The 19350-nt window shown below is 36.1% G+C and overlaps 2 protein-coding genes across 4 annotated transcripts in view; both read left to right on the top strand.

The window, feature by feature from the left end:
- LOC106710384 (broad-complex core protein isoforms 1/2/3/4/5) overlaps window positions 1-17980 on the top strand; it is a 27714-nt gene extending 9734 nt beyond the window's left edge. Inside the window, exons 2-8 of one of the 3 annotated variants that reach the window (XM_014502405.2) lie at window positions 1824-1871; window positions 8361-8610; window positions 9122-9304; window positions 9547-10047; window positions 10556-10721; window positions 11087-11134; window positions 17682-17980. In XM_014502405.2, the coding sequence (XP_014357891.1) occupies window positions 8425-8610; window positions 9122-9304; window positions 9547-10047; window positions 10556-10721; window positions 11087-11134; window positions 17682-17896 (1299 nt within the window). In that variant the 5' untranslated portion in view covers window positions 1824-1871; window positions 8361-8424 and the 3' untranslated portion in view covers window positions 17897-17980. Of the gene's footprint in view, window positions 1-1823; window positions 1872-8360; window positions 8611-9121; window positions 9305-9546; window positions 10048-10555; window positions 10722-11086; window positions 11135-12436; window positions 14092-17681 lie in introns of those variants that run through there. The other 2 variants (XM_014502403.2, XM_014502404.2) reach the window with 2 other exon arrangements.
- On the top strand, window positions 17909-19350 carry LOC106710284 (broad-complex core protein; the record flags this gene model as incomplete). The annotated part of the gene is made up of 2 exons (XM_014502301.2): window positions 17909-18002; window positions 18533-19350. Coding segments are annotated over 2 exons (435 nt in total), but the record flags the coding sequence as incomplete, so codon positions are not given.

Here is a 19350-nt window from a genome sequence, read left to right as displayed (position 1 = left end):
AAAATTAGTATGAGATTTTTGGTGTACTTTATTCTTGACAGAGGGCGCTGCACACATTTTGTCGATGACTATTCTGGTATCAACCAATTTTCAGCAGAGCACGATACGCTTTTTTGTCTAGCGATTTTCTATCGCACAAATTCAATGTAATGAATTAAAAATAAAATTACAAATATAGTATCACTGTAAAAATCGTTACGCTTGCTATTTCAATATCAATAGACATAACAAAGTACTGCGACAAGAAAACAATCACAAAATAGCGTGATCTTTTTTTTAAACGTCAATTATGTACGTTTCCTTTTCTTCTCTATGAGTTTTTCAGCGACTTTCATAAGGATTTTCGACCGATATTTCTAATAATATCTATTGAACTTTTGAATATGTAGTCCATAGAATTCGAACTTTATACTCGAACACGTGAACGCACTGACAAGTAAGTCATACGCCGGTTTATTGTTAAACTACAAATAGTTAGCGACACCGGTCGCAGGCTTAATTAATGGGGTCCGATAATTTTCGCGTAGCGGGCAACCCTATTAGCGAACAGTTTAGTTGCCACGGTGTGGCCAGCCGTGATTAACTTACCGAGTTCAAAGGGCCCGCGTAGCTTTAAAAACTTCCAGGCTATTATTAAAACTGAAGTGTTTAAAAATATTTAGATTTTTTTCGTAAAGTAAAACGTAGTTGCCGCACTAATTTGGGTTGAAATTTAATATATTTTCTCGCGTTATTAATTGAACTAAAGACATATAAGCATGTCATTATAAATAAACCATTGTTAAATGTAATGATTTATAACCTCTTTTAAATTTAGAATTTAAAATAAATTAAACATTACGAAATAGAATTAAAAAAAATAAAGTCGTTGTGTGTTCTGTCTACCCACTTTTTGACATAAGTCTCAAGATGAATAGAAATTTATTCGATTAATGATTTTAAATATAGATTGGCTTTCTTGATTGAAATTATTTAAATGTAAAATGTCGTTTTTAATTTAATTTATAAATATCGAAGACTGCGAATCACATCCTGGTCTATTAAGTTATTATTATTCAGAAGTGTCAAGTTGATACTTTACACATATGTACCGTAGCCGAAGATTAAGTGAGAGACAATAGTCTCAATGTGTAAGAACATAGAGATAAAACTAGCTTGTCACTGAATATAGAGTCAGTTGCTCGTTGATTTCCAACTTACATAACCCGACAAAAGCTTCGAGGCTTCATTCACAACACACGCACACATACGCGCGCTCTATTTACATACGTCCACACACGTCACAACTACGTGGAAACTCAAACCGCCATTTGCCAACTTTCACTTTCGACGAAAGCCTACATAGTTTGCGTGCCGAGGGACCGCTAGCGATTGGACACTAAAAGATTGACCTTTGCCGCGATTGGATCGTTCGCCTTTATGTATCCGGTGTTTACGGACATAATGTACTCACTCGTATGTTTCCGGGCGGATCGTAACGGCTTTCGGGTCTATTTCCTTTAGGTATTCACGTAATTTCTACGTGAGCAATTTAACGCCTTTCATGACTTTAAAGCGGTCAGTTAACACTTCAAATCTAACTTCGATTTAATTATTTATCAATTTAATTCCTAATAGTAGTGTCCATAGTGATACTTTTTTTTCTGTCAAGCTATTATAGGTGCTTACTTTATTCTCCTTTTTCATAGACTAGACAAAGATCTAGAAATTTTACCACTACTGTTGTAAGATAGCAATTTGATTTTTAAATATAATGATCACTGAAATTGGTGCATCAAATTTTAACGCAAATAAAAAACTAATTGAGGTTAATTTCTTTACAGATTTAATTAGAAAAGTCGTTGGCTAAGAAGGTTTTGTTACGCGTTACGGTGAGTATATTCAAGTTCATAACTTAGAATAACTTACACATCATCATCAAATCATCGTGCGCCATATTGTTTACGAAAATTCAAACTCACGACCTCATTTTTACCAGCCTATGACCGTACTCATAATAGTTTAATTACTATCGCAAATTCATTATTAGCAAAACTAATTTAAAAACTGTTAAAATATTATAATATGTGTTAATTATATTTATTAATGATTACTGAAATACGTTACAACGCCGCAAGTCGAATTCGTTATCAAGAAAAGAACTAAAAACTTAGGCTTTATCTAGCTAAGTGTCAGAGCTATCGGCCGGCATGTGACCTACCTACTGCTTATCAAAAATCGCATTCAAATTTATAATAGGTAATTACTATGGCTATATCTATTGATTGACGTAGCAATGTACCGCAGTAACTACACATTCATTTATCTTCTTACTAATACTATAAATGCGAATGTTTAGATGGATGTTTGTTTGAAGGTATCTCCGGAACGGCTCAACGGATCTCGATGAAATTTGGCATAGAGGTAGAACATAGTCTGAAAGAACACATAGGCTACTTATTAAGTTTTTTTTAATTCCGCGCAGGTGAAGTCGCGGGCGACAGCTAGTTTTATATATATTAAATTATGTAAACATGCTGTCGTTACGTTAAAATTAAATTCAGTTATATACTAGGATCACAACGAGAAATAAAGATAAAAAATAAACAACAATCTAGACAACGACTTAGTTTTTGTTATAACTTTACAAGTGAATGATTTTGAAATTGAGTTAATCAATTTTCACTTAGTCCTTAAAAATATCTAAATCTGTTTCACTTATACTATTGTTAGACTTGTTAAAAAATAAACATAAAGAAAGAGAGGGCAAAATTGTAATAAAACGATTTTTTAAATAATTTAACGTCTTATACAATAATTAAATTATTTTAAATTATAAGTCCATCTAAAATATAACACAAATTAACAACAATAATTGTTATATTGAAAATGAAATAACATCAAAGATTAATTATTATAAAAAAAAAACATCGTTCCAATAGTAACCATCTAATAAACTCAACTATGTATGCGATAAGGTATCAGGTAGCCTAGGTCTTTGATAAAAAGCTAAATTTACAAAAAGTGCGATAAGTCGGGGCTATCAGCGAACACGAGGGAGTCGGGAGCTCTCGTTTATACGTTCATTTATAAAAGTAGAATTCCACTGTCGTACCATTTAATAACTGTAGTCACTGTTTTGTCAAATAAAATGAAAGAGATGAAAATATATATCAACTGCAGTGTCACTGCAATGGAATTCTACTACATTATTAAATTATTAAGTGTACTAAAGATGTACGAAATGCGACTTTATACTTTTCCGTGTAAGTTATTAAAAAAACTCTGTAACTTATACCCTAATGAGTAGTGTGATTGAATATGGATGGATACAAAGGTAGGGGATGACCGAAGTATGGATGGATGGATTGACATGGAGGAGTAGTACGTACTGTGGCTAGTCTCCGTAGGGAAAAGGGTAAACTGAGTATGTTGATGATGATGATCCTATTCCAGACTTTAATCTACCTCTGTATTAAATTACATGAAACATTTTGAATAACAACTGTTTCGTAAAACTCAACAGAATTTTGTAAATCTTTCATAATTCTTTCCTTATGGAAAGGTGACAACATGTACTTGTTTTTAAACCATGTCTTATATTATTATGAAAACACCACGTCAAAAATTATATTATACTATAATTGTAATTATCTCTTTTATTCTAAAAATAATTTTGTTAAATATATCACGATAATGATTCGAATAACTTGCGAAATAGCTAATTAAAATTTTGAACATACGCTTGACAAAGATAACAACATAAGTGTACTCAGAAATCCAAAAAAAATACTTTCTAATTTAACAGTAATCGTTAAGTAAGAAGCTTAACAACCACGTTACCAGAAATTTAAAAAGCTTATAATTATTCAATTTAAAATTGAAACATTTTTTCTGTCTACCCTTCTTATTATTTGATTAGTGGTTAATACAATTAGAGAGGTTCGATTTGCAAACACGGTCTCGTTAATAAAATTCGAAGTCACTTTCGTCACATTATTGACGCATACCTTAATACCGTGTGTGGTAGATATAGAACAAATTCTATTTATCATAGTTTCTAAATTCTTATCACAGCATAAAGCTGATAAAATATATAAAAAAAAGAATTTGAGGAACGTACGATTTGATAGACGCTTTGGTTCCGTACAATTTTAAAATAAAGTAAAAACAGAATAATCTTGAACCATTTGAATTCGCTCATAAAATTATTAGTTTTTTAGCATAATTCAAATTTATTGATATTAACAATGTTCAATATTCACCCATACAAATTCAAACTGAAAGTACAAAACTGAAAAGTACTGAATTACGATAAAACACATGCTCAATTCACTATATTAAAACGATAATAATTATCTAAAGATTCCTCTTCTACTGGTATTCTATATTATTTTTCTTTTTTATCTTTTCATATCATTAGATATAGAAAGAAAGAAATAAACAAAAAACATTTATTACCACATAAAAAACATAAAAGACATACAAGGCACAAGCATGATACAAAAGTGTGGCAAAAGGATGCCATCTCAGCGAATACTATTTTTCCACCTTAATTTAGCTAAAATTATCATTAAAAATATTAATAATACCAATTACCAGAAATGGTTTATTTTAAACACTTACGGAACTCTAAAAGATTCGCTATCGGATTTATAATGCAAAAGATAATGCATGTGTTATATAATGTTATCGTTTCTATTGCAGTAATAAACTGCAATCAAATTACACACTTGAAAACATATTGTTAAGGTTCAGTTCTGCTCAATACGCCAAACACTACAGTATATAAACATCGAAAGATATTATAAAAGGGTATGTAAAGTAAATTCTGATTTATAATATGAGTAAAGGTGCGAAATAGACAAAGACGTTTTCAATAGACGACAAAGACTGATAGGTTTTCGACTAAATGCTAACAAAACGGCCATTTTGGTCTTGAAGCAAGTTTTTTAGGTCGAAGGGTTAAGTATTGAGCGTTTCGCTAGTTAACACTTACATTGCTACTTATAAAAATTATAATGGCACTAAAAGTGTTCAACAAAACTTGAAATTTATTGATTCGAAATCTATATTTAATTCCACAAGTGTGTAACTAATTTAAAACTATGGAAATTATTTAAAACTTTCATGCGATTAAATTGCGATTCCTTTCTTAAAATTACTTCATATTTTTATATTCAAAATAACAGTTTTTATATAACAGTTTAGTGGAATAATAACCATCTTTTTCTAATTGCATTAGAATAATTTATTGAGACTTAGCTGTCAACGCTATCGAATGCCCGCATCAGGTCGCAGAAACCAATTTCAGATAGAGAAAAGCTAAGCACGGGACTGCAGGCTAGAACAATATTGTATCAATAGCTAGAAGTGTAACAATAATATTGACAAGCATACATATTAAGTACAAAAGGAAGTTAACAAAACATCGAAAATTTTGCGATATTTGTTTTGACTGTTGAAATATTTTTATTGCTAACTTTTCGCTTATAAATTACACCACATCCATTAAAGAGGGATCGGCTTTTCATATGCTGTGAATAGTAAAAGGATTTGCTATGTGGTGGAATAACATGATTTAGTGTCTTTTATAGAAATCGTCAACATTAGGGTGTTTGCAATAGACGTAGTTACACGTCTCTACCCCTGATTTTAAAACACCATTAGTTCTGAATCCTTCAGTCATCTTATTAATATTACTGACGTTTAATAATTAAAAATACGTTTTATTTTATTACAAAAAAGAAATTTGCAATTTGTATTATTATTTATTAAGTCTAAACCTTTACAAGGTTAAAGATAAAATTCTAGGCTATACTTACTAAGATGAACATATTGTAAGCTTTTGGCCTTTTTTATAAAATTGTCAAAAGAGCAAAAAGAAAACTCGACAAGAATAAAATTTTCTAATATCCAATTAATATGAAAACTATTTTAGAAATGAATTCAGCTACAAACCAAGTGTGTGACTACTGAGCAACGAGGTCATGTACTTGTTCAACGACCAAATCATTACAAAAGAATCTCAAAGTCGACATATTTCAATATGCCACGAAATAACTGGTTCATATATTTATTAATACCTAATTATTGTATGACTCATTATAATAAAATTAACAATCAAGCGAAAAATACATAGGAAAGTTTAGAAACGTATTAAATAAATTAAAATAATCAATGAGAGAATAGTAGTTCAGTTATTCAAACAATACTCCTGTGTGTAATAAATATTTTGTGATTGCTTAGTTCAATTCTACCTTTCGACTACTATCAAAAAAACCCAGTTGTCGTCGTCATCTTCGCGAGCCCTTTATGACCCAAAAAAGGGCCTTAAAGCCTTCTCTATTTAGGAGTAACAAGGCCATAGTCAACCACCATATCTTCGAATTTATTTGCCGGTATGTGTAAGTTGCATGATGATGTTTCCCTTTAAACCTGTGCTTAACTATATTACTGGTAAAAGAATATACGTGAATAAAATATTTACATAACTTCTTAAAGGGTATTTAAGTAGCAAAAAACATAAGTTCGATAGCAAAGATAACCAGCTCACATACCAAGTGGTAATTCGAGGAACATTGTTTGCACTCGGTCACTGGGACCTATTGTCTACGATTTGTTGAAAAACTTCAGACCATACGCCGCACGATTTATACCGTTCAATAACACCCCCCACGATCTTAAAACAAAGAGAATAAGGGTGTTAATTCGTTGCGTCGTCCGTTGCATCGCATCGAAAGCGATTTTCAGAAATACATTAGAACTATGCGATTCTTTGTTGCATAATTGCAGCTGTTGTCTTGTATCAAATGTTGTTTACACATTACCACGCCTTTATAACCCTGTAGATAAACAGTTATCTTCATATTCTGTTGGTATTGACTTCGATTCCCAAATTGTTTATGACTTATTTTAAGTTTTGGCGGCAAATATGTGGAATGATATGACAAAAAATAATTTCCTAAAGATCATATCTCCAAACTTTGAAAGTTATTCACTAATTTAAAAAATATTTATATGTTTAACAGAAATAGAATATTTTTAACAAATTGATTATATTTCATTATTGTGAAATATAAATGATATTATTATTTTTTTTAATATAAAATATGCGATTTTATTTTTAAATAAAAATAGTAAGAAATATAATTTAAACAATCCTTACATAAATTACAAAATATTTGTTAACGAGAAAAACAATTCAAATTTAAGAATTAGATTAGAAAGTAAACGTAACTAGTCATAGAAGAATCATAGAACTAATTAAACGTACTATTGAAACATCATTTTAAATCCTTAATACTTTCTTAGTCAGGCCTTTCATAAAGTTTGCGGTGAAACCTTAGAAAAAGAAATTTTTCCTGCCTTCAATAACTCAATTCGAACGCAACTTAATTCAATACGCTTTTGTCTACGATAACAATCCTATTTCAAACTCTGGAAATTTTATAAATTCGCAATCGTCACACAATAAACCAGCCTCGGGGATTTGAAGGGGAAACCCATACATACAAGAAAACTTTTGCAATGGAAACGCGACATTTGTTTTTAATACGTTTGCTTTTCAATGTTTCTTGTTTCGTTACAATTAAATCTTTTCATTCTTAACAAATTTACAAATTAAATGTGCGTTTCATAATATTTGTGGTAATGTTTAACTAAATAAAGTTTTTTAAGCAATAAAACACCCTCTCTATAAATAACACCATCAACCACACTTCTTTTAATACGTTTTCAATCCCGATTAACACAACAGGAGGCACAATTGCAACGCTTTGCTGCTTCTTTTCAAGACTTGCCTTTTTTCCTTTACGAAATGCGAAAGTTTAGATGGATGGATGTTTGTTTCAAGATATCTCCAGAACGGCTCAACGGATCATGATGTAATTTGGCACAGATGTAGAACATAGTATGGAAAAACACATAGGATACTTACTACGTTTTTTTAATACCGCGCGGACAGACTCGCGGGTAACGGCTAGTTAAATAAATACATAATTACATATAGAGATAAAAATATCTTTGCAGTGTTATAGTGTTCCTATTTCTTGACATTTAAACAATAAATTATAATAAATAAAACATTATATTAAAAATCAGGTCAGAGACGATAAAAGTAAAGCATTGTACACTTGTTTACTGCTCGAGTTATTGTGCACGCGCCCTAATTAACGCGTAATAACAAACTAGACAGCGCCACGATAATGTGACGGATAGCTTTCTATTTAAGGACCATACAGACGTCGACAATTAACTTTTTAAACAAACAGACTTTTATTGATAAGTTACAAGCTTTATCTGCATACTTAACTTTATAAATAAATCTAAATTGTAAACAATTCCGCGACATATCACTAACACGTACCTTTCGTCCGCAGATCGTCAGTTCGAACACATGACTCCATAATCCGCGCGACACAAACGTTATCATAATCAGACAAGATGGTGGACACGCAGCACTTTTGCCTGCGCTGGAACAACTACCAGAGCAGTATCACCAGCGCCTTTGAAAACCTCAGGGACGACGAGGATTTCGTTGACGTCACCCTCGCTTGCGATGGCAGGAGCCTCAAAGCTCATAGAGTCGTGCTGTCCGCCTGCAGCCCTTACTTCAGGGAGCTTTTAAAGGTAAGGCCACTTGTTTATAACTCAACATCAAATTTTTTATAAGAAAATATACAATAAGTATAATGAGTTTAGTGTTAGCGTAAAATATGTAAAAAGTTTAATACTTGTAGACAATAGCTATTGGACCTGAACCTGAGCAAACATTTGCGCAGGTGAAAAATATTTCATCTTCAATACATAGATAAGACATAGAACTAAGTATCTGCTTACTTTTCCTTTGCATTAATTTTAGTAACAAATGATTGAGTACTAGCGACTCAATATTTACCAGAACTCAGTCATTTGAATACCTTTAAGGGGACGAAGAAAGGCTCACTTCTTTTTCAAGTCTTTTTGCACATTGCGTTATGAAACTCAGAACTTTAAAAGCAACGTTATCAAGTGTTGTTGTTATTCTGTAAAGTCCGTAATACTACTTAAGAGTATTTTGAGCTGGGTTATTCGTAAATGAATTCATTTTTGGACGGTAAGAAGAGGTGTTATTTTAAATATCCGATATATTTTTCCACAGTCGACGCCATGCAAGCACCCAGTGATTGTGCTCCAAGACGTGGCCTTCACGGATCTGAACGCGCTCGTCGAGTTCATCTACCACGGCGAGGTGAACGTGCACCAGCGCAGCCTTTCATCCTTCCTCAAGACCGCCGAGGTCCTGCGCGTCTCCGGACTCACGCAGAATGATGACGCTCAAGGGGTAAGCAAACATTTACTGCATTGTTGAAATAGACATTAATGTTCGGATTATTTCGTCCTATTTTTCATAGTGCAGTAATGTAACTATGTCAAACGTAACCTGTGCCGCAACAAATGAGAACTCTGAGAATCAAAGCATTTTACATTTAAGTTATACATTCAACAATAATTGATGAAACTAAGTTCTGATCTGGTATGAGATAGACCATGGAGTAGGACTGTAACACCTCATAACTTCCGCAGCCGCTCCTCCAGAACTTAACGCGCGCCGCTGCCGCAACGGTGTCGTCTCCACGCACGCCTCCACATCCCGTGCACACGCCGCACACACCGCACACACCACATACCCCGCACACGCCCGGCTACACCGACAAGCTGGAGGAGGCACTGTTGTCGCACCCGCCGGCCGCGCAGGCCCTGCTGCGTCGCGCCCCACCGCCACCGCGCCGCCTCAGCCGCTCCGCCGACAACTCGCCCGACGTCATCAAGCGCATCCGCCACGACAACAATAACGACCAGCCGCAGATACACGCCGCCGACTTCTCCACTAAGAACCACTCGATGGTGAACAACGCGCGCGCGCACGACCAGGGCAATGGGAACGGCATCTCCAACTCTTCCTCTTCACCCTCCCCGCGCCTCGAGGACGTCAAACACGAGCCCATTGATATGATCTGCGCCTCCAACGCGGACCTGGACCGCAGCGCTGACGATACACCGCCGCACTCGCATCACCGCTCCATGGTGAGTACAAACAAACTTTACCTAAAACCGTATTTTTTAATAAAATTGGCTGAGCTGGCTAATTTATAACGATGTTATCATAAACCGTGAAATATAGTTCTGTTTATATTCTCCAAACCGATACGTTTGAAATTCAAGCTGTCAAAACATAATAACCTCGTCCGCCGTCGCTTAATTATCTTGACATTGACATTACTGAGTATTAGAAAGAAGTCTAACGAACTAGATACCTCTACCCGGAACTCGGCAAGTGTCCGGTGACAGTCGCGATTGTTATACCATGGTCCGTTGTGACAGACAGATTGTCTGCGTTATTAGATAATGGACTGCGAGCATATAATTACGTAGTTGAAAAGCTAATATGTACCTCATTTTAATACTTTGCAAAATTGAGTAAATTTATCCTTTCTCTTTTTTTTAGGTTTAAACAGAGCTATTCGATGCTTACAGATCATAGAATACGTAAGAAAGGTTACATGAGTTTAATGTCTATACGATTATGTCTCAGGGCGGACCTCCGTCGCGTGGCAGCTCGGCAGAAGCCGACGACCGCACGCCACCGCCGCAATTGCCGCCCTCGCCTTTCATACCGCCGGCCGACACTAAGCTCTTTGCCCCATCCAACACTTACAACTTCACCATGGCGGCTCTCACTGAACATTCATCTTTGACCGGTAAATTAAACTCTTTGTCTTCATTTCTTTGTATGTTGATGTTGTGATGTGTGTTATATATTTTTAAAATAATCTTATTATGACAACAAGACTTCCTGTTGACTACGACCTCTACTTTTATGTCTCAATTTTCCGTTCAACTAATTTCAACCTTTAAGTCTCCTTATGTTTTCCTTTACTATTGCTCGGGACATTCAAACTTTCGTTAACACCAAGTGACAAACTCCCTGCATTGGTTAGATGCTCGAAAATAGATAGTTTCAGCTGTGCCTGAGCAGATCCACTGAATTCCTCCTTCCTATAGAAGTGGCTAGTACCGTGAGGTGTAAAGCGATGTATAAAGCTGGTGTGTGTCCTGGTTGCAGGTCTGCCGAGCCCGCTGGCACCCGACGGCATGGCCAGCACGTCTCAAGGTGAGTCGCGGCTTCTCTAGCAGCAAATTTATTTTATGCATTACCTACATATATTGAAACAAACGATATTTTTAATGCACTGTCTGTCGTATGCCACCATCACCGCTTCCTCTCTGCTCTGTCATTAATAGGTATTATATATCATTACTAGGTTTATATTTACAAAAAAAAATGTATGAGGCAATATCACGTGACCTATATTTAATCTATGTACTATAATTATCTATGTATATTCATCCTCTTAACCTATATTTATATATGTCTTCATTTTGTGCTCTGTGTTCTGTATTAATGTTAGCTTTTGTGTTTTGGTTCGATGTACCGCGAACTAGGCATCATCCGTTTTCATTTGCCAGACCGCAAAAGTTGCAGTTTGTAAAATGAGTATCGATCATTGAACCAAAACTCAATGTGGCGTGCATGTTTATTGTATTGTAATTAGTTTAATGTAACCGTACAAGGAAGATATGCCAGCTTGTTTTATAGATGTGTCTTAAAGTACGCTAGGAGATATCCCTCGTTCCCATTTTCCAATTTTTAAGTTTCTTTTTTTTTTCATTGAATTGGTTTTCATTATACCGTGTCATCTGATTTTGAAATTAATTTTTTACGGAAAAAAACAGCAAAAGCACTCGTACCAATTGGCTGGAAGTTACCGTGTCGAAAATACTATTTAGAAAAAGAAACAATTGCGAGAAGACGATTCCGAAAGTAGTATGCGAAAAATTGACCGGCAAGAATCGTATAGCATAATAATTGTATTCCGGTAATGAGTTATTTACTTTAAACGCACGACGGATCCCATGAGTCATTCATGTTTCTAAAAACAGTTTCGTATTACTTTTAATCATTATTGTATTGAGAAATATACCGATCGGGACATCCAAGATTGGACAATGGAATTTGTAGTAATGGTCACCCGGTGTCGAATTATATTAAAAAAAAACAGACATTCAGTCTCATTGAAGAATACTAACGCTTTTGTTCGAGAAACTCGATCGCCGGCCGGAACCGCCGCCGCGCGACGCTCTGTTATGACAACGGCAGATTTAATTCATCACAAACGCCGCAGAGCTTTGCTAAGCCGTATGTAGGTCGAGCTAGGACACAAAAACATATATGCGTTACTAATATCGCTTCGCATTATTTACGGCGCGGAGGATGGCTATCATCAAACTGTAAAGGGGGGTGGCGGTGCTTACAAATAAAAATAAAACAATAATCGAGAGGCAGCGATAAAGAGAGTGCATTAAAAGTGCGTTCGGAAGCTTCCACCGGGCTAACTGCTTGTGTTGTGACCAGGTGGCGCCCGCACCCCCCAGGAAGATTACAGATGCGAGCCCTGTAACAAGAGCTTGTCCTCCCTGACACGGCTCAAACGGCACATTCAGAACGTTCACATGAGGCCCTCGAGGGAGCCCGTCTGTAATATTTGCCGACGGGTATACTCCAGCCTGAATAGTCTGAGAAACCACAAGTCGATCTACCACCGCAAGCAGCAACCGCCCTCCGCCACCGGACAGGGCCCCTTCTACCCCGTCAATTGACGCCCGTCACATCCGTCGCCGATTACGTTGCCATTCGAAGAACTAAAGCTGCCATCCTTTACCACCTAAAACGCCATAGTCTTGCCCTTAGAAAATTGTTAAGTTTACGAAAACAGATTTGTAAAGCGATATGTTCCTAACATTTGTACATAGCATAGTTTTACGTGTACTTTGCATGCGCACCGCCAGGCTACCCTATATAATTTGTCCTGAGGTCGTTACTAAAACCCAAGGCAGGCGCGAACGTACCGCGCGGCCGCCCCGGCGCCGGCGCGCTACGCTCACGCCCCTCTCTGGAACCAATTGGAACTATAATCGGTACACGCATAACCACCAACTTTAAAATTTAATTGAGCGCATTAGTCAAATTCGATTGATCACGTTAAATTGCCTCTACAAGCCATGTCGGTTCGCTAAATTGCCACCTAACAGAGTGGCGCTAAATCGTGCCAATTGGTTCCGAACGAATGGGACCCGTTGGAGCTTCGCAGTGGTGTTGGGACCTATGGCCCCGACGTGGGGGTCGGTTGACTAATGCGCTAATGTTGGTTGTTATGTGTGGCGCAGTGGGCCCCCTGGGCGCGGGGCACCGCTGCGAGGTGTGCGGCAAGCTGCTGTCCACGCGGCTCACGCTCAAGCGGCACACGGAGCAACAGCACCTGCAGCCGCTGCACTCGGCGCGCTGCAGCCTCTGCCACAAGGTCTTCCGCACGCTCAACTCGCTCAACAACCATAAGAGCATCTACCACCGGCGCCAGCGCGCACTGCCCGCTCTGCCCGCGCTGCCCGCGATGCCTGCGCAGTCGCAGCCGCAGAACCTCACCACGCAGGACCCCAAGCTCGCGCACAACATCGATTTCTACAAGTTCAAAGACCACTTCAACGTCTAATCTCAAATTATACAACCAATCGCAATATCTTTTTGAATTTATCTTCTTTTTAATTTTTACTGTTAGATCATTTTAATATATCTTAGACGATTTATATTTTTAACTCGACCGAGGTCCTATTGTAAAAGTTGCCTATTGATTCTATTTACTACAATATTTGTTTAATCTGTGAACTTTAGAAGTGGATGTTGTTGCGGGGACTTACGTAACATCACAATTAGTTTTACGACATTCCAAACGACGAAAGGAGGGATGAAGTTGGACGATTTAACGTTTGAATTTTTGAGAATTGTTATCAAAATCGTGCCACTTTCACGGCCGCAAGGTGCAATACTGCGGTATGTGAAATATTCCTGAATTTTACACTATGTTAATGTGTGACAATAAGGCGAAGAGAAAAAATAATATTTTGAGAAAAGAGAAAAATCTTGGTGCTGTAAATTTATATATTAGGCTTAAATTTATAAAAAAAAAAAGAGAAACAGTGTTCGTTATAAGAAACAAAAGAGGCATATTGTTTGAAACATTGTGTTCATTTTCGGCGTTTTGCAACTTTATTTATTCTGTATTTTACCTTCATGATCTCACACTTAGATATTTATACGAGATTACTAAAAATCTATTTAAAGTTATTAAAAAAAAAAATTATATACACAGATATATAATTGGCTAATGAGGCTTTCAAATTTATATTTTATTTAGGTGTTTTCTTTTTGTTCATTGACTAAGACTGAAACAATCGGAGAATACATAGCACCAATAGATAACAAGTTTCTTTGTAAATGACCCTCGGGCCATTGTCACTCAACACTCACACACACATACAATACAATTAATATACCAGTATACCAATACCAGTACAGAACCTAGACAGAAAGTAAAAATCCACCGAACAAACACATACCACAGAGCAAAATAATTTTCGCTTTTTTTTTCAAGTCGACGTAGTTTTCATTTTTTATTTTATGGCTTCTCTTTCTAGTCGACTATATATTGTCACTTACTATCTTTTTTACATTTTTTTTTTGTTATATTCGATGCACAGACAGAAGGATTACTTAGCAAAGTAAATCGCAAAAGTGCCATTTAAGGAAAAGAATTATGGCTATTTTAATATTATATATGTTTTTTTATTTACTAAAGATGTTAATTACTTTTCAAGCGTAAGTTTTAACGCACACTTGTGTTCGTTTCTAATATTTTTTTTTATTATTTTTTACTCGTTGATATTTCTTTTCACGTTTCTATATTTAAATTATTATTATCTGTACTCTTTTTGAACGGTTTTTTTATTTACGTTACAAATTTGTTGCTATTTCGTTTTAAAATCGTAAGTAAATGACGCACTAATTATTAAAAAAAAATAATTAAATCGTAGATGATAACTATTAAATTGTAATAACTCTCAGTGTTAAATGTTCCTAAATTTGAACAGTGAATATTTTTTTTCGTTTACGACGTCTCGCTTGCCATACCTACATAGTGTTTATCAAGATAATTACTATAGCAAACGGGCATTTTATATACTAGTCTAGATTCAGAAAGCTCATTTAAATATTACATAGATTATAAAAAAAATAATTACGATAATATTTTTCATTCGATGTACATCGCTTTTCTCTCGTCTCCTCAGCGCGTGTTACATAAACTTTGTGTTAGACAGTAACCTGTACAGCAAATTCCTTCCGTTTATAAGTAATAGTGCTTGTAGTAAGTCAGTGTCTCCTATATCTTCTGGATCTAGACTTTCGCGTTAATACTAATCCATATGTAGATTTGGTTATATAATATACATTATATGTTTTTCGTTACACAATTCTAATCTACAATTATAGTTCAATTGACACATCACTATATGTATCGTGACTCGTATTGTCCGTAAAACTATTGTTATTTTTCCTTTTTTTTTCATAGTAATAAGAAATTTTTAATCTAAGTGTAAATGTAAAACATAATTTATTGTAACTGATATACACTTTAAGTAATTATTAGTGCCTGCTTTACATAATTATGATTGTGTTTTTATTAAAAAAAAGACATATTTTGCGTAATCTTGAATTAGGAGTAGTGTTCGACACTTTGCCTAGAAGGTAACGGATCAATGCTAATATAATTTTAATAAGAGGCTTCCTAAAATAAAATTTAATGCTATGTGTTATAGGATTTATGTTGTTATTACTAAATGCATAAACGCTTAGCCATTACTCTTTGTTTAGTTATTTGATAAGCTTTATTATAATACGTTTAACTGATTGGAAAGACTAGTGATTTGGTGCTAAAACGGAACGTCGTTCGTGTTAGAAAAATTGTTAAGCTAAAACATTTAAAAAAAAAACGTTGAAAAAGGAATCAAAATTATTTTTCAAATTTTTCGCAACATTCCGTGCTTCGAGAGAATGTTAAGTTTGTTTTGCAAAAAAAAAATGCAAATTTTGTAAGAGGTAGAATTGTTGTTTTATTTTTCGTAATTTAGATAATAGTTTTTACTGTTAATTTGGGTTTGGGAATTAAGTTAGTTGACTATTTAGATGTAAGGTTTATCTGAATCGTTAGATGTTAGCATCTACGTTACTTTACGATTACAGGGATGTGCTGCTGAGAGTGGCAGTACGATAATTATTTGGCTAATTTCTTTGTAGCTAAAAAGATCTTATGATGTTAAATTTTTTCATTTTTTTTTGTTGATCAAAAATGATTTTGCCAAAAGTAATAAACGCTATAGACTGATTAGACTAAGTCCCCGTTTGAATTGTACACTATTAGGCGTATTCTCTAGATTAAAATTGTACAATTATTTACTAAATTAACTAGTGATTTTATATGATGAAAAAAAAAATCAACAAGTCGGAAGCGTATTTCGGTATTTTATCAAAATTTCTTTTGTGATTTTTGGATCTTAAAATTTTTATTTATATCGTAGCTGCTAAGTTAACGGGATCTCAGAGGATCTTTTTGGTCTTCGTGGGTTTTAAAGGGCGATAACTACACCGTGTTCTAGGAAGCAGAACACATCCCTGTTGAAACTACATTAGTTAGGATCTTAGCAAGTTTAAGACTGTTTCTGTGACCTGTTTAAGTTTTTTTATTATCTTTCTAACTTGTCATGGTACGCGTTCGGTGCATGCGAGTGTACCGCGCGCAGTGTTCGATGTGTTCTTATACTTCTTGTTGGCTATTTTACCTATTTTATAAGGAATCTAAATTAATTTATTGGTTGTTGTATTGAAATTTTATTTTTTTTCTTCTTAAATTATTATACTATACTATCTTTCGATATGTTTTTGTTGATAATTGGCACTCATATACATAATGCAGTCCATTCTACTATTTTATTTCGAAGACGTGCCTAAATTGATTTTATTATTTTGTCTTCCATTCGTCGCGATGTTTTTAACCTATTGAAATGATGAAATTAATGTTTGTAATCATTTCATTTATTAATATAAGTATATAAATCTGTCATCGGCGACCTTTAATGGGCTCCACACTTTAACAAACTATGTTTATGTACATCTTGCTACATATATGTATAACCTAAATAGTTCTTTCCCCTTTATAATTTAAAAGTAAATACTTGACATAACTACTCATAAAATGTAATTGTAATCGTTAAACGGAACTTCATAAATCCTAATATTGATGATAATGGCGTTTTTAATAAAAACAAATATACAATGTCGATAGTTTTATTAACACATCCCTATTAATAAGATTTATGAATGAACTTTTCAGGCAAAGGTAGTTACCAAATGGCGCTTATTGTAGTATTATGTACTAGTGCACCGTTACCTACTTGTTTTATATTCTGGCAGCGCTTCACAAACCTGGTTTTTGAGCCTCGATATTTTTTCCCCGCAACTTCCGCATGTCATTTGTTCTAACACATCACCGCCCACTGTAGCTTCGCCATCATTTATATTTTATTTGTTTATTATTTCTTTATTTAATTTATTATTTTTTGAGACACTTTTTGTTTAATTTTTTTTTCTTCGACATTAAGTTCAAATTAATTAGAGACCACTAAAGACTGTTAGGTTCACATGAGACATTTTGTTTGAGCGTCCGGGGTGCACCCCCATATTTGTTTTGTTTTTTTCGATTTGTTTGCAGGTAAAAAGTTATTCTCCTGTTCGCTTTGCGGGAAAGTGTTATGCTCAAAGGCGTCGCTGAAGCGGCATATCGCGGACAAGCACGCCGAGAGGCAGGAGGAATACAGGTGCACCATTTGCGAGCGTGTCTATTGCTCGCGCAACTCCCTGATGACCCACATTTACACCTACCACAAGTCGAGGCCGGGGGACACGGATCACATACGATTTTTTTAGTGACTACTCGGGCGGAGTTGGTGCGGCGCGCGGCGGCTCTCGGCTAGCAAAGAGAACCTCCAGGCCAACCCGCACCCGAGCGCCGTGCGTAACAGCACTCATAAAGGTTAGACATGTTTATAGACAAACTCCGGTAGGACACGTTAACGAAACAAACATTTAGATCTAAGGTCACATTTAAGGGTCCTTTTTATTATTTTCGTTTCGGTTTTTTCCTGATTAATTTTTTAAATATTTTTTTTTCCTTAATTTAAACCCCAAGCCGAAGGCCCCTTCCCATCGGGTGTCGCAGTTTTGACGTTGTTGTGTTGCTTGGAGCATGCTTCTATCATTTTTGTTATCACGTGTTCTGTGTCATTGTGGTTGAAAGACTTTCTATAAGACTTTGAATATATAAAACCTCGTGATTATTGTGTAGTTAGTCAATGTGTACAGTGCATATTATTAGTATTATAATTAATAATTATTAACCTCATACATATTAAGTACCTATTATAAAAGTATATTATTCAGATATGCCTTTGAATCTCGACCTGTCTCTTAACGTATCGCAAGGACTGATAATTAACACTATTGAACTTTCCGTTACATTGAGACAGTATAGATGTTCAATGGGAGGTCATTTTCAATTTGCAGCCGTGCCGCCCCTCCGCATGCCTCCGCCAACCGCCGGTGGCATCAACGAGCCGCAGGAGTGTCCCTACTGCCGCCGGACATTCTCTTGTTACTATTCATTGAAACGACATTTCCAAGACAAGCACGAGCAGTCGGACACGCTGTACGTGTGCGAGTTCTGCCACCGCCGGTACCGCACCAAGAACTCGCTCACCACGCACAAGAGCCTGCAGCACCGCGGCTCCAGCGGCATGCTCAAGCGGCTGCTCAAGACCTCAGCACTGCACGGCGCCCTCGCGCCCGCGCCGCACCACCTCTTCGATCTGGCCGCCGGCGACCAGCTGCCGCCCGGCCTGCAATGACCGCAGACCATGGCCTGAACCGCGGCCGACTCCGCCGCTCACGCTGCCCACGCCGCTCGCGGCGCCCACGCGCTCGCTTTCCGATACCCTCGCCTCGCCGCGCCGCGAGGGTCTCTGAAACGCGCTACTGGACTCGGACAAGAAAGGGATAGCATATATGTGCAATATACGGACAATGCCAAAACTATGCAGGATGATGATGCATTCTAATGTTTAGTTGTGTATTATAAAAGTAGTAAAATATTGACTTTAGTTGTAAAATTACATGAACAGTATTCGTGCCCGGCCGCCGCGCCGCCGCGCCGCCGGCCCCAGTCGCCAGTGCGGACCGCCGCGACCGTCGCGACGTGCGGACTTCGTTCCGCGGACGACTCACGAGGTTCGGCCATTTTCTTGAGGAAAAGTTCAGTGTTCAAAATGACAATGTAAATCAGAGCAATACTAAAGTATTAATATTTCTAGTACTGCCAAAATAAT

This window comes from Papilio machaon, chromosome 13 (assembly GCF_912999745.1).
Source record: "Papilio machaon chromosome 13, ilPapMach1.1, whole genome shotgun sequence".
NCBI lineage: Eukaryota > Metazoa > Arthropoda > Insecta > Lepidoptera > Papilionidae > Papilio > Papilio machaon.
Note: the sequence above shows the minus strand (reverse complement) of the source record. Positions and strands in the feature narration are given on the sequence as shown.